At 38.7% G+C, this 15,799-nt stretch overlaps 1 protein-coding gene across 1 annotated transcript in view; it reads right to left on the bottom strand.

Annotated features, from left to right (window-relative positions):
• Positions 1-15,799, bottom strand: part of CCDC180 (coiled-coil domain containing 180) — a 2,826,277-nt gene that overhangs the window by 696,060 nt on the left and 2,114,418 nt on the right. Inside the window, exon 28 of the mRNA XM_044058396.1 lies at positions 1,101-1,175. Within this exon, the coding sequence (XP_043914331.1) occupies positions 1,101-1,175 (75 nt within the window). The remainder of the gene's footprint in view (positions 1-1,100; positions 1,176-15,799) is intronic.

Raw genomic sequence — 15,799 nt, 5'->3', positions numbered from 1 at the left:
CCTTAGATAATTGAGGGGACCCAAACATGGGATAAAGCATTTAGAAGTTGCCTCTGTCTATTAGTAGTACAGGGTGCAGTCCTGTAGTAAATTTTCTATTATCCATCCATAGATTCAAGGCACACACTTGAATATGGACAGGGATGAGCTTTGTTTAGCGTGAGCAGGTGGTCTGTTCCACGGCAGTGGTATCCTCTGTGAGATAAAGCTGTCTCTACAAACTTTTCTGTTGATGTTGCAGAAGAGGTTTAGATCCCTAGTTCAAGTACTTCTGATGTCCTATGACTTGCTGATGTGCACTAAGTCCATCAGTATTGGGTCAATGGATGCCTTGTATGTCAGACACAAGTCATCTCTTAGCAGTGTATAGGATATCAAATACAGTGACAGGGTTTTGAGTCAGTCCACACAGGACATATTGTTTAGGCCTTGTATCATTTTAGTAAGGTGTCTCTGTGGATGCTCCAGTTGTTGCATGTGTCTAGACAGATATGTGTGAAAGTGGGTATTATTCTCAATTTAAGAGGTTCTATGTTACATTTTCATGTGTACCTTATTCTTCCTTTTAGATCAGGGAACACTTGCTGCATGTAGAGAAAGTTTACAAATTAAGGGCATCTCCATAACAGAAACACAATGGAAGACTGAACATCAATAAAAAGTGTAATCCTAAACCCATGATTTCTAAACTACACAGTAAAACATGGTGTAGCACTTTAAAAGTAATTTTACAGGGGGGCTAGCCAACCTTCTCCACCTCTTGTATCCCCTGCTATTTATTTATTAAGGACAAGATCGCTATACCTCTGAGCAAGAGGAAGTTCAAGTCATCACAGTCTTTACTATTGTATACAACTGACAGTACTCACAAATTTTATGATCTCACTTTAGAAGGTTGTACCGAGCATTTCTGCCTCAACCTCAGGTGGCTATTTGATGAACATATCTTCATATACCTGTATTCACTCTATTACTGTTAATGTTGCTGTGCAACTGTATAAATACAAAGCTGTCAGCTGTAAACAGTTCATACATTGTCTAGAACAAGCTCAGTCCTTACACTTTTCCGGTATAAAACTTGTAATTCTGACTAAACTTACATTGATTCTTCTGCTTTGTCTCCAAAAACAAGGTACTTCTTATCAAAGCGGGTTAATTTTGGCAATTTACGGACACTGAAAAAAAAAAAAAAGGTTAAGTGCTCATCTTTTCCAAATAACATAATTACAACTGTGCACATAAGGAAATTATGATTCCTTTTATGTTTATCAAAGCTTACTAGTAACATCAAGGGCCCCTTTTCTAAAAGACTTGTTCTCAGTCTAAGTGACCACTTACACTGACAGCAGGCTGAGAGAAGGTCTTTTGGAATCTGGACTACATTGTAAGCCTGTTTATAGATAGGCCTTAAACCGAACTAAAGGCAAGAAAGACGAGGCTGACAGTCTGTGTGCTCCGGTCCAAACCATGAACAAGAACAAAAAGGGACCAACACACAAAAGCAGCAAGATTCGATTAATAATTATTTATTTTTTTGTTGCTAAAAGTCCTCAACTAAAAAATGCACAAACCGGTTTCGGGCTGATATGATATTCATTTAATCCTGGCTTGAAAAAAGCCAAGAGTCCACTTATTCCATATATTATTATTATATGTCATCACCCATCTTAAGATTCCTATAAAGTAAAGTTTGTTTTTGTCTATTATGAACCTGAAAATGACGCTCCTGTGTGATGTTGACTATGTTTATATAAAGCATTGGTAATCCTTCTATTAGAGGTCTGTCCAACATAAAAAGCATAAACACATTATTTTAATATCATAATATCCCATCAATCAGAACTGCAATTAATGTGAATGTTAATGTTAGGATTTTCCTTTTGGGTTGAACTGGTGAATTCTTTGGTTTACAAATATGTTGACAAACACTGCAATGTCCAGTGCAACAACCACACTAAGCATCACCAAAGTTGTTTGTTGTTTTTAGTGACGGTGTGAACCTTTATACGTGTGTTAGCTGAGACTGAATAGTATGTCCCCATACGGTAAGAAAAAAGCGCAGGTTTCAGGAAGAATATCATTAAGGAATGGATTACTTGCAGTATATCCAAAATGTTTGTTGACATTTTGTCTAACCAGGATGTGTTGTTACCATACGTGGTGACTAATCTAATGGGCTGCCTCCCTTGCATGGTAACATCCTGTGATTTGTTATACTTTAATAAATCGATGTTGCTGGTCCAGTGGTCCAGTATCTTTTAAATGCAACATCCCAATTTCATTGTATCAATTATGACCCGTGAATATGAATGTCAAATTGGATTATATTTAAGATAATCACAACATTTGGGGATTAATTCTCCATTACCTCCCTTCTTTTTCTAAGGGTGAGAGGGTTTGTAATAATCTTACCGACATGAGCGTTGTGAAGCTTATACAACTACAACAAAATAGTATACACAAGTATTCCACATAAAAAAATCAATCCAAGTTATATTCAACAGGATTCATCTTTTATTTTGAAGGCAACCCGTATTGGCAAATTAAAGGAACAGCAATGGTTTATATGGACCATATGGATATATGCGCAGATATTTGGATGACTGCTGGTTGGTGAATTATCCAAATTTGTTTATTATCTTAATAAATAATGACATTGACATACAATTCGGTCAATATTGGATACAATTAAATTGTGTTTCTGGATTAACACCTACTTCATGCTACTGCTAGCTCACCCCGCCACATCATTAACAATATTCCACACAAAACAAAGAATAAACAACAGAACAAGGACAGAGGTTATAATCCCAACCATCTAACCAATAATGCCAAACAGATTCAAGCCAGGGAAAGAGGGATTTATTAAAGTATAATAACAAACAGGATGTTACCACGCTTAAGGCAGGCCCATTATTAGATTAGTCATGCGTTATGGTAACAACACATCCTGGTTTACACAAATTCAAAAAACAGGATATACTACTACAGTCAAATCCATTTCTTAATGATATTCTTCCTGAAAACTGCTTTTTTTCTTACCACAGGGACGATTTATTCAGTCTCAGCTAACACACTATAAAGGTTCACACCAGTCACTAAAACTACAACAACACTTTTTGGCATGTCAACATATTTAAAAAACCAAATTTCACCAGCAAAAAACACCCAAGATGTCTTGTTCTGCGTTTTATGTTGGGCAGACCTCTAGACCCATCAGAATTAGGATTTCAATTCAGACAAAAACAACAATCCAGGAATCTTATTAAAACTTTAAAACATACACATGAAACTTAATGGAATAATGAGGAAGGACACCTTGGCTTTTTTTTTTTTTTTTCAGGATTAAATGAAATATCAGGTACATGATGGATAGTCCAGTGTATTATTTCTAATATTGGTCATATAAATTCATTCCAATATTGCTTTTTGAGTCCTGTAAAAAATAAATAATATAAGAATATTTTGGCTATATATCAAATTAGCCTTCTATTTTATAAACATGAATAAAGTATATTCATGAATAAGTAATTTTAAATTTTCAGGATCTCAGGTGCATGTAGTGTAAATATGTACCATAAGCATATTTCTGCTGAGTATGTTCTCATTTGTTCACTGTATATGTACCCATTATACAAGTTTCAATAGGTTGATACCACCTTAACACAAGGGTATATTTAGAGGACCAGGACGTCAAGGTGCTTGTGTAAACAAATGTTTTTGGGTTAATGAAGAAGTCACATTGATAAAGGCTATAACCTTCAAATAAATAATTATTTGGAATCGAATCTTGCTGCTTTTGTGTGCTGGTCCCTTTTTTGTTCTTAAACCGAACTAAACCACTTACACTGACAGCAAGTCTTTTGGAATCAGGGCAGACTTACACTGAGAGCAACATTTTTAGACTCTGGCCCCAACTGTTCAGACTTCAAAAAAATGCTTTTGCTCTAATAATACACAAGCAGTACATAAACCTGTATATACACAAGTGCACACCTTTCCCCAGAATTTTATGTCACACACTGTCTATATCCCAAAAAAATTAGTAAAATGCACTAATCTCCTTATGAGACCTGCACACATGCACACAGATCATCATACAAAATACTGCACTGCCATACTATATAACAAACACCAGTGATACAGCTATAATACAACTGTCTCACCCTAATTAAAATTTAAAAATACTATCATAAAATAATTAATATTTCAAATAATGCTGTATTAGTGTTAAAACTTACATAATTTTCACAAAGTAACATGAGTACTATAGTAACATCAAGTTACAAGAGTCAGCACTAGCACATTACCAAAAATGAATAAAGAAATCAATCATAAGTGAAACACAATGAAAAAAAAACAAAAGCAATACATTTAAAAAACAGAGAAAAATAAAATAATCTGTAAAAAAATAAAAATTCTGAGAATTTCAGTTCTCCTGTGGCCCTCATGGCAGTACAATCAATTTCAAACAGGTTATCAAGCTAAAAAGAATTACAGATCAGGGTTTATGATCTCATCAAGTCATTCTCTAACACTGAACAAAAACTAGATGAGACAACGGAAGTAACACTAACCTAGCAAATTACCCAGAGTCGTGGCAACAAGGTAGTTACATGGAAAAGTAAAAGTAATCAAACGTCTACAGTACAGTAAGTTCCTTAAATAGATATACAAAAGTATTTTTTATTTCCTGGCTTCTATCGCATTCATTAACTTTGGGGAAACTCATATCCTACAAGTAGAAGGGAAAGGCCTGAAAAGCACAACCAGAACCACTGCAGCAGCAAAACTCTGCTAGTTCTAGACTGCAAATACACCTTGAAATGAATCACAAAGCTGTGAAGACAGAAACAAGACATGGGGTCACAAATGTCAGCAACATAGATTTCTCTGCAGCAACTTTAGTGAATTTGGCTATGACTTGTCCTGAAATGGGTTTATTTGAAGAGTCCTAACAAGAAATTATGCACTTCTAAAGTCTATTTGCTATAGTTGGTATAGTATACACAGAGACTGAGGATATATAACATGTTCTGACCAAAGGAGAACAAAACAGCTGTTCTGACTTTTTTAAGTTTTCATCCTAGAAATATAAGCCTATAACTAAATTATCCATGTTATCCTAAATTCTCTCACAAGGACAGTGACAAAAGGAGGTACTGCCAGCACAACTAGCTGGAATTTTGTAAATACTTATATGTCATTTGTCAATATCAAGTGAGTTTTACAAGATGCTTGTGTTACAAATGCATTAGAACTGTATGTCGTGTGTATGTCAAACTGCTTTGTACAGATGTTTGTGTTGAAAAGGTATTTGTAGAGTGCTTGTCTGAAATGCATCAACAGTGTTCCCAGAGAACAGAAATGTACATGCACTATTGTAACTGTTTAAATGTATATGTTTTGACAGAGGAAACTGGAGGGTCAACTAGAGTCCAGCAAACATTAGGAAACTATCTAAAATTAAATTACTTTATAGGCTAGACCATAAATATGCCTCAATGCAGCCAGAGACACAAACTCTGTACTAGGAAGATTTCTGTATTGTCTTTGGGGTGAACTATCTGCTACTCTGAAAGCATGAAGGAATACAATTGTTTTATGACTTCCAGCATCTGCCAAAGATCTGAGCAAAAGCCCTTGTATGAGTATTTTTACAGGTAGATGCTAAATACTGTCAGCTTCAGCAATGGGGATTTGCCTGGGAACTAGAAGTCAGATGACCAGAAATTATGTCATTCTGCAAGTTATCCCAGCAGTAATATTTTTGATATTATTTTGAGAAGTCTCTTAGTGAGACAGAGCATTCTGCATTCTGCCTTGGACCTAACAACAACAACAACAAGAGCCATTCACCACATCTGCCTTGCTCTAAGTTATTAGAGTATAGTAACTCTCTAAGTTACAGTCAGGAATATAGCGAAGCTTAGTTTAGACTTTGTTTTTCTTTATTTGTGTGAACCTGTACTGCAATGTTATTTTAAATATTTCCTGTGGTTTTGATGTCACTGTGAATATATATTTAATATTTTTAAGGATTCTTTATTATTCATTTAATATATTTAAACCTTTCATTATGGCTGATCTGTATAGAGATATTTAAATTTTAGGAGTACTTGCATAGTTATTTGGTGACACTGGGTGGCCCACTCCTAACAGCCTTGCACTTGGTCAAACTACCATTTGTATTAGTATTAATATTAACACAGTAAGATTTGACACCCTTTGTTAACGGCCCTAAAGTAGCTGATAAGGAGTGACTGGTGGCAGTGGTAACTACCTTATAGTCTGGGAAGAAGGGGGCATAGCTAGTAAACCTGTGCCAGCCTTTCCCAGGTGTGTGTGTGTGTGTTTGTGTGTGTGTGTGTGTGTGTGTGTGTGTGTGTGTGTGTGTGTGTGTGTGTGTGTGTGTGTGTGTGTGTGTGTGTAAATCAAACCTCAAAGAGTGTGTGTGTGTGTCAGTTACTTGGGTAGGGATATGAAGCACTAGCTGGACAGAGAGGGTGCTGGAGGTCTTGACTTGGTCACTAGCTGAAATATCAACTCTATAGTTGTGCCAGTGGGGAGTCTTACTGGGGATCTGCAGGAAGAGGGAAAAACCAGCCCCTGACTGACTGTGGTCTCTGTGTGCTCTTAAGGGAAATTGCACTTGATGCAGAGAGCTGCATCTGGAAATAATGTGTGTGTACCTGTTATCCAGCCAGTGAACATCCCCTCAGAGGTGCCAGTGGTGAGGATTGAGGCTCCTTGATTACTGGTCCAGTGGTGGGTCATCACATATTAATTGGCTGGTAGTGTTGGGGTCACCACATCACATAGTGGGATTCAGTGGTGTGGATATTGAACTCCTGTAGCCTGTAAACAGTGGTCACTAAAGAATGTGTTTGCACTCTCAAGCAGCCACACAATAGGCATTCAGAGTTTCATATCATAAAAGTTTTGTTTATTTTTTGTTAGCTTAGTTAGTCAAGGAGAGCAGGCAAGGTTGCCAGCAGAGGATAATGACAAGATGACAAGGAGCTAGTTGGCTGAGATGTGCCAAGCCAAAGGACTGGTGCATGCCAACCTGACTAAAGCAGAAATTATTGCAGCCTTAGCCACAGCTGCAGCATAGAGCAGCAACCAGGAAGACAGACTGGTCTTGGGAATGTACAACTCTCAGAAAATGGACAGTTCAATTTTTCCTCAGAGGACTTAAAAATCCATCTGGAGTTAAATAGACTTGAACTGGAGAACAAAAATGTGGAACTAGAATCAGCAGAGGGACTGTGGCAGGAGAAATAAATGGAATTAGAATCAGCAGAGAGTCTGAGACATCTGGAAGCTGAGGAGAATGAGAGGCAGAGGCAACATGAAAAGAAGATGCTGACTCTTCACCAGGGTCATGGAGGTAACGGGGAAGGGAGTAACTGAACCTCAGAAGCAATGAGGGTCAGTAAATTTCTTCCACAATTTACAGAGGGTGATAATTTTGATGGTATTATTCATATGTTTGAAAGGGTATGTACAAAGTATAATGTTGACCAAGGGCTCTGGGTATGAATCCTGACCCCCTTACTCCATGGTAAAGCTGTAACTGCTGTTTCTAAATTGTCTGATACTGATTGCTTAAATTATAATACAGTTAAAAATTGTTTATTGGAATGCTTTAAGTTAACACCTGAACCTCATAGAAAATTTTTGTGAGCATAGAAGCAAGGCAGATGAAAGTGTGTGTGATTATATTGCTGAGTTAAGCACTTAATTTCATATGTGGGTGAGTGGGTGTCGGGTCACTACTTTTGAAGGGCTGGCAACATTTTCAGTGAGGGAACAAGCCCTTTGCACTTTACCTGAGGACATGAGAATCTGGTTGGCAGATAGAGAATGCAACACCGCAGAAGAGTTGGGGGAAAAAAGGAGACCTATACCTAGTAAGCAGAGCATCACTGCACAGGAAAGGGATGGGATACTCAGTGCTGCACATGGGTATAAGGTAACCCATGGTGTGCAGCCTGAACCACGCCAACAGAATCTGCCAGAAGCAGGGGAAGCCACTAGTTCAGGTACACGGCCAGGATCAAGGGTTGAATTTATTAAATATAACCAGTGAGGCCATGTAACATTTAAGATGTCCATGGAGGCAAGGCTGGGGGCAAAAGGTAGGGGAGCCAGCAAGTGGGAATAACAGAATGCCAGTGGCAAGTTGTCTGGTGACAACAAGGGTACCAAACTACCGCAATAGGTTATATCCTATCTTAGTACAGAGGAAACAGGCTACTGCTAACAGAGACACAGCCTCCGATCTAAACATTCTGAAGCCTGCAATGGTTAAACAGGAACACTACCTGCTTGGGCAGTCTACTCCAGTCACAGCTTAAGGAGAGACCCCAGTCCAAATATCTTTGGCTAGGGTTCACCTTGACTGGGAGGGTGGAAAAGGAAGCAAGTAAGTAGGTGTGTTTGAGGATATTCCTGCAGATATCCTGATAGGGAATGGTTCTGATAATGCAGTACCTTGTGTGCATGCGGTTACATGCAGTCAGGCTTGGAGACAAGAATTTGGGCCTGGTAGCCTGGGGGGACCCAGACAGTCTTCACACTTGAAGCCAGAAATGGTGAGGTGGTTACTTCAGAGAGGGAGCAACCTTGTAACAGTGAGACTGATGGTGAGACACAGCTGCTTGTGGGTACTGATGTTCCCTTGGACAGAATGACTGCAAGGGCAGAGGTGAGTAGTAGTAGTACCCAGGCTGATAGTGACACACTGCTGTCAGAAGATATCACATTTCCTGTGGAAGGGGAGCTGGGAAGGGTTACAAAGAGAGAGCTGAGACAGGCTCAGCTCTCAGACCCTATATTACAAGGCTTGAGGGAGGTAGCTAGGGAGGCACCTGATTCTCAATAAAAAGGGGAATCTGTATACTGAAACAATGGGTTACTGTATGGAGAGTGGACCCCTGAGGGAAGGCTAGAAGGTGAGGGAATACAGCAGCTGGTAGAGCCTAGAGCCTACCGTCTGCCACTTCTAGCCATAGACCATGACATACCCTTTGCAGATCATATGTGCATAAAGCATACCAAGATATGTATTATGCAGAACCTTTACTGGCCCAGGATTTCCAGGGATATAACAGGGTACTGCAGGACCTGTGAGCAGTGCCAAAAAGTAGGTAAGGCAGGAGACAAGGTCAAAGCTCCTTTGAAGCCTTTGCCTGTGACTGAGGAGCTGTTTCAGAGAGTAGCTATGGATATTGTGGGGCCTCTGAGTACTCCAAGTTCAACAGGGATGAAGTACATCCTAGTGGTAGTAGATTGTGTTATCAGATACCCTAAGGTAGTGGCTCTGTCCTTCATCAAGGCAGAAAAGGTGGCAAATGCTGTGTTAGAGATTTTCAGCAGGGCAGGTTTCTCAAAAGAAATACTTACTGACAGAGGTGCCAATTTTATGTCAGACCTGCTGGCTTGTCTCTGGAAGCACTGTGGGGTGAAGCACCTAAAGACTGCCCCCTACCATCCCCAGACTAATGGCCTGGTGGAGAGTTAAACTCTACACTAAAGACCATGCTATGAGCATTTGCAGACCAGTTTTAAGAGGGAGTGGGACAAATATTTACCCCTATCTGTTGTTTGCTTACAGAGAGGTGCCCCAGGAATCCACAGGTTTTTCACCCCTTGAGTTGCTGTATGGGCATAGGGTGAGGAGACCTGTAGATTTGATTTGCGATGACTGGGAGGGTGAGTGTGAATCCAACAAGCAGTCTGTTGTGGCATATGTCCTAAACCTCAGGACAAAGCTCTAGGAGAGCCTAGCAGGAGCCCAGCAGCAGAAAAAAGGTGTGGTATAACAGGAATGCTCAAACCAGAGAGTATGCTGTGGGAAAGCAGGTTACGGTTCTCATTCCTGTCAGATAGAATAAGCTGCAGGCAGCTTGGGAGAGACCCTTAAATGTGGTAAGGAAGGTCAGTGATGTTAACTACATGGTAGATCTGCTAGGCAGGGGCACAAATTGTACCATGTTAACACCATGAAATCTTACCATGACAGGGAGACCTTGGGGCTACGTGTTTGCAGTAGGAGGCCGGAGGAGTCTGACAGGGGTCTATAGCTACAGGGAGCCAGCCAGCAAAATCCCAAGTTACTGTGGTGGAGTGTAGGGTTGCAGACATATGATATGACAGGGCAGCACTGTACTGGGGTCAGCAATGCCAAAGCAGCTGGGATCTCAAGACAGGGTATGGGGTAATGTATTCCCAGAGAGGCTCATCCCTATCAAGCAACGTTTCTCAAGGGTCACTTGAAAAAACTAGCTTGAGTCTTCAAAGTAGGGAAGAAGTTTGATGAAAGGAGGTACTGCCATGAACAGCTAGCTGGGACGTTTTAAATAATTATATGCCATTTGTGAATATCAAACTAATTTATACAAGATGCTTGTGCTACAAATGCATTAGAACTGTATGTCATATGTATGTTAAACTGCTTTGTACAGATGTTTGTGTTGAAAATGTATTTGTAAAGTACTTGTCTGAAATGCATCAATAGTGTTCCCTGCTGCAGAGAACAGAAATGTACATGCACAATTTTAACTGTTTAAATGTATATGTTTTGATAGAGGAAACTGGAGGGTTAACCTCAGTCCAGCAAGCTTTAGAAAAATATCTGAAATGAAAATACTTTATAGGCTAGGCCATAAAGATGCTTCAATTCAGCCAGAGACACAAACTCTGTACAAGGAATCTTTCTGTGTTGGGGTGAACTAATTGCTACTCTGAAAGCATGAAGGAATTCAATTGTTTTATGACTTCCAGCATTTGCCAAAGATCTGATCAAAAGCCCATGTATGGGTATTTTACATGAAGATGCTAAATATTTCCAGCTTCAGCAATGGGGGTTTGCCTGGAAACTAGAAGTCAGATGACCAGATATGAAGTCACTCTGCGAGCTATCCTAGCAGTAATATTTTAGATATTATTTAGAGAAGCCTCTTAGTGAGACAGAACATTCTGCATTCTGTCCTGGAACTAACAACAACAACAGCCAATCACAACATCTGCCTTGCTCTAAATAAGTTATTAGGGTATGGTAACTCTTTTAGATACAGTCAGGAATACAGCAAAGCTTAGTTTAGATTTTTTTCTTTATTTGTGTGAGCCTGTTCTGCAATGTTATTTTAAATATTTCCTGTGGTTTTGAACTCTGATGTTATTGTTCATATATATTTAGTATGTTCCTGAACTTTTATTATTAATATATGTAAACCTTTCATTATGACTGATCTGTGTAGAGATACTTAAGTTTTTAGAGTACTTGTATATTTACTTGGTGACACTGTATGGGCCACTCCTAGCAGCCTTTCTCTTGGTGAAGCTACCATTTGTATTAGTATTAATATTACACAGTAAGATTGGACACCCTTTGTTATCAGCCCTAAAGTAGATGATAAGGAGTGACTAGTGGCGGGGCGGCCATGGTGGTGCAGTGGTTAGCACTGCCGCCTCACAGCAAGAGGTTCTCTGGTTCGATGCTCGGCTGGGGTGCCTTCTGTGCGGAGTCTGCATGTCCTCCCTGTGGTCACATGGGTTTCCTCCCACATCCTAAAGACATGCTATAGGTGGATTAGGCACTCTCAATTGGTCCTAGGAGTGAGTGTGTGTGCCTTCTGTGGAAGGTTGGGTGCCATGCTGGCAACTCGACATCGTAAAAAAACCCCCACCGCCAATTGTTCTGTGGACCATTGTTCCACTGTGGCAATCCCTAACTGGGATAAGCCAAAAGGACTGGCAGCATTGGTAACTACCATATCATCTGGGCAGAAGGGCGCATAACTAGTAAACCTGTGCCAGCCTTTCCCAGGTGTGTGTAAATCAAACCTCAAACAGTGTGTGTGTGTGTGTGTGCGTGTGTGTGTGTGTGTGTGTGTGTGTGTGTGTGTGTGTGTGTGTGTGTGTGTGTGTGTCAGCTATTTGGGGAGGGACACAAAGCACTGGCTGGACAGAGAAGGTGCTGGTGGTCTTGGCTTGGTCACTCAGCTGAGATGTCAACTCTATAGCTGTGCCAGTGGGGAGTCTTATTGGAGGAAGAGGGAGAAACTACCCTGGACTGACTGTGGTCTCTATGTGTTCTTAAGGGAGATAACACTTGATGTAGAGAGCTGCATCTGGAAATACTGTGTGTGTACCTGTTATCTTCCCAGTGAACATCCCCTCAGAGGTGCCAGTGGTGAGGATTGAGGCTCCTTGATTTCTGGTACAGTGGTGGTTCATCACAAGGACCGAGTACAACTGATTTTTTTTTTCTGGCTGACAGCAGTGTCTGACATAATTTCAGCAGAAATTCTATGAAGTTCAATTTGGTAACTCTTCTGACTAAGCACCATGTAAGAAACTCACAAGGCTACAGATCAGCATGCATTACCACAGATTTGGCCCTTTTCTCAAAAATATGAATGATCTTAAAAATGAAATTGAAAATGATTTTTAACCAGAGGATAGGAATCAAACATGTTACATATGATCCTGGATTCCATTAGAAATTCTAAAACTAACAATGACCCTATGTGGAATAGGCCTTTTGGTCGAATGAGGGCACCATAACCCAAAAGGAAAGAAAAGTAAGGACAGCTGCATTCTAACTTACACCTAGGATTTCAGTACAATTAAAGCCATTATTAAGGAGAACTGGGCTATCCTCACTGACAACCAGCAGCTTGTAAGGGTTTAAGGAGATCACCCTACTTTTGTATATAACAAGAACAGAAGCATATGTAGCTATGTGGAAAAGAAAACTAAGGAACCCCGGGATGACATGAGCACTAAAATATGTGGGTCATCTAAATGCACTTTCTGTGAATACTTGATGCAGTGTGACTCATTTGAGTGCCTGTATCTTAAAAGGATGGTGAAATCTTCAGCAGGTGGTAACAGTAATACTGAAAAAAAGTTGAATATATGGTAATTTGCAATGACTGTCCTGCATTTTATGTGGGTAAGACTATGAATAATCTGAAAAGGAGGATTTCAGGTCATCTTTCTAACATCATAAGTAAATGCCAGAGGAACGCCTTATTGAAACACTTATTAAAAAACCCCACACATTCAGGTTTTAAATTTATCATTCTGGACTGTGTGGAGATGGGTGAGCGTGAAGGGGATGTCAGTGGTATTTTGGAGAAAAAAGAATTATGGTGGTAGTTGAAATTAAATGCATTCAGAAAACTAGGACTTAACTATTATTGCTCCATAAAGAGTGTAGTGAATTTACATAAGCTTCCCAAACAATCTGTAAAGTTTTTTTTACGGAATTTTTTGAGGAAATATTTTTAGTACTAAAACTATACTAAATAATAATAAAATTATGTGTAGAATGGGTATAAATGTATATTTCTTTAGTTACTTTAATCTCAACTCTGTCTTGATTAATTTTATTGCATCACACAGAGATTTAAATGATAAATTCAAAACACATTTTTTTCATGACGTTATTACCATGTAGTATTGGTATAATTCCACCGTTATTACTATGTAGTATTGGTATAATTCCCCCTTTATTACCATGTAGTATAGGTATAATTCCTCCATTTACCATACTGGTGGATGTTCATGTAGACTCATGCACACACCTGCACACTTTTATACATTACTAGTTTACTTCATCCATTTTTTCTGTATTTTTATATGTTTTTTCTACTAGTTTTCATTGTATAAACATGTTTTGGGGCTGTAAACATGAAAACTGTCATGACAGGTTTTTTTTTTTTTTGCAAAGCACTGACATTTTTTTCTGAGCTGTTAATTACTTAGTTTTTTTATGCACACTAATACATATGGATGGATAATTACTAGATTATATTATTAGACAAGTGTATTTTTATATTTATAGTGTTCTACTTAGATTATCTTTATGGTTAGATAGCTATGTGTTTTTTCTTGATTTTACTTCTGGACAGATGATCCGCTGTGGCGACCCCTAACCGGGAAAAGACAAAAGAAGAAGAAGAAGATCACAGACCTGAAGAAGGCTTTATTGCATTAGGTAGCCAAAAGCGATTTTAGTTAAAAGTATTTTATATGTATTTTATGCTTTTCTTAATACCTGATTTTTGAATGTGGGTTGCAAATAGATAGGTAATGTTTTCATTAACTAGGATTTAGTTTGATCTAATCAGTAGTAGTGTGTGGGGGGTGGGTACTTGCTGTTCTAAAATGCACTTTTAGCCATGAATAGGCTAGTTTACAATTAAACAATGTGTACATTTTCCACACCTACTTTTAAATATATAAAAGCTGATATGTACATTGTTAACATATTTCTGATGTTTTGATACTGAGGATTGCTTTTCTGAGATGAATAAAAGCTTGTTGCTTTGGAACACTACCTGGGTTTCATGGGTTTTTATTTGTAAATTATTGTGACTGAACTCATCGACAAAGTTTTATGACCACTAGTTTCTTTGTTTTTTATTTATCTACTACCACACCATGTTTCTGAATTAGAAACTGACTACACTGATTCGGAGGAATAATGAGTAAAATTTTCCAAAACAAATTTAGATCCAATGAGAGGAAGGTTTTCTTTTTGGAAAACTAAGACACAAAATACCCTTGAGAAGCAAACTAATTACAGCTAAACAGAAGGAAGGATATCATAAAAGACCAAGAGGCTAAGCAGTGAACCTCCATGGAAGAAATACAAGACCCTTATCAAAAAAGTGAGAAACAAAGAATCCAAAACCAATGGAAACTTAGCCTGAAAAAGTAGAACACTCTTAAAATGACATCAAAAAAGAATATCTTCCATTTGACCTTTTACCCTCCTTTGCTTCATTAATAGATGGTAGTAAAGTAGGTGACAGTAGTTACTGCTAGTCAGAAGATGTTCACTTCTTTTGTTGGAACATTGATATGGCATGTCCTTTACAAGAATCTTCCATTTAGGAATACCTACCATGTTAGATTTAAACCTTTTGTTTACCTGTCCAATGCTGACTGTTGAAAGCTCTTTAGACAAGTTGCTACTCTTGGTCAGAGACAGAGAGGGAGATGTATCATACAAAGTTTACTCTTCCTTCCAGTATCATGCCACTGGCAGTTTAAAGCAAAATCTTGTTATAAACTTAACTAATTATCATGTTAGCTTGATGCTTTCTTCATTGCAGGACTCTTCTAATAAAGTTTTCTATGATTTTGGCATTGTTGAATCTGGTCTTGTGGATTTGAAAATCTTTGCTTTGAGCATACGTCCCCTGATCCTCTGTTCAGATTTCTAAGCAGAATGGAGAACATTAAGAACAACAGAAACCAGTCTGGGAATAAATCTCAGATTCTTAGAGTTGAAGAACAGGAGGTGATGCTAGGCAGGAAAGTCTTATAATAGGAAACAGGTTAGTGTTACAGGTGATGTGAAAGTAAGGAAAAATCTGGATCTTAACAGAATGCCAACACCATTCTTCATAAAGGTTAAAAGTGACATTATCTCAGTTCCAGCTGAGTTAACAGCAAAGTTTGTTTTACCAAAGGTATACAAAAGATAAATGGGTCAAGAATTGGCTAAGTAGTTGATGTCATTCCAGGTGGATCCAGTTTGTGTCAGTCAGTGACAAGATGATCAACGGTCCAATTTTCTGGATTTCCTTCATGGCTGCTTAACATCAGCTCTCCCGGTGTGAAAACAGAAACTCAGAAAAGAGAGCCAGTGAATTTCTCTCGCTAAATTTCAGTTACTGGTTAGTAAGTTGACTGCCTGTATGCCAGCAAAGAAGAAATTTAGACACCCTGAAAGAAAAATCAACCACAAAAAGTGAGGAGAAAACATTGGCTA

The sequence above is a fragment of the Protopterus annectens genome, chromosome 16.part0, assembly GCF_019279795.1.
Source record: "Protopterus annectens isolate FY-2018-M chromosome 16.part0, PAN1.0, whole genome shotgun sequence".
In the NCBI taxonomy this organism is placed as follows: Eukaryota; Metazoa; Chordata; order Ceratodontiformes; family Protopteridae; genus Protopterus; species Protopterus annectens.
This window is presented reverse-complemented; position numbering and strand designations above follow the sequence as displayed.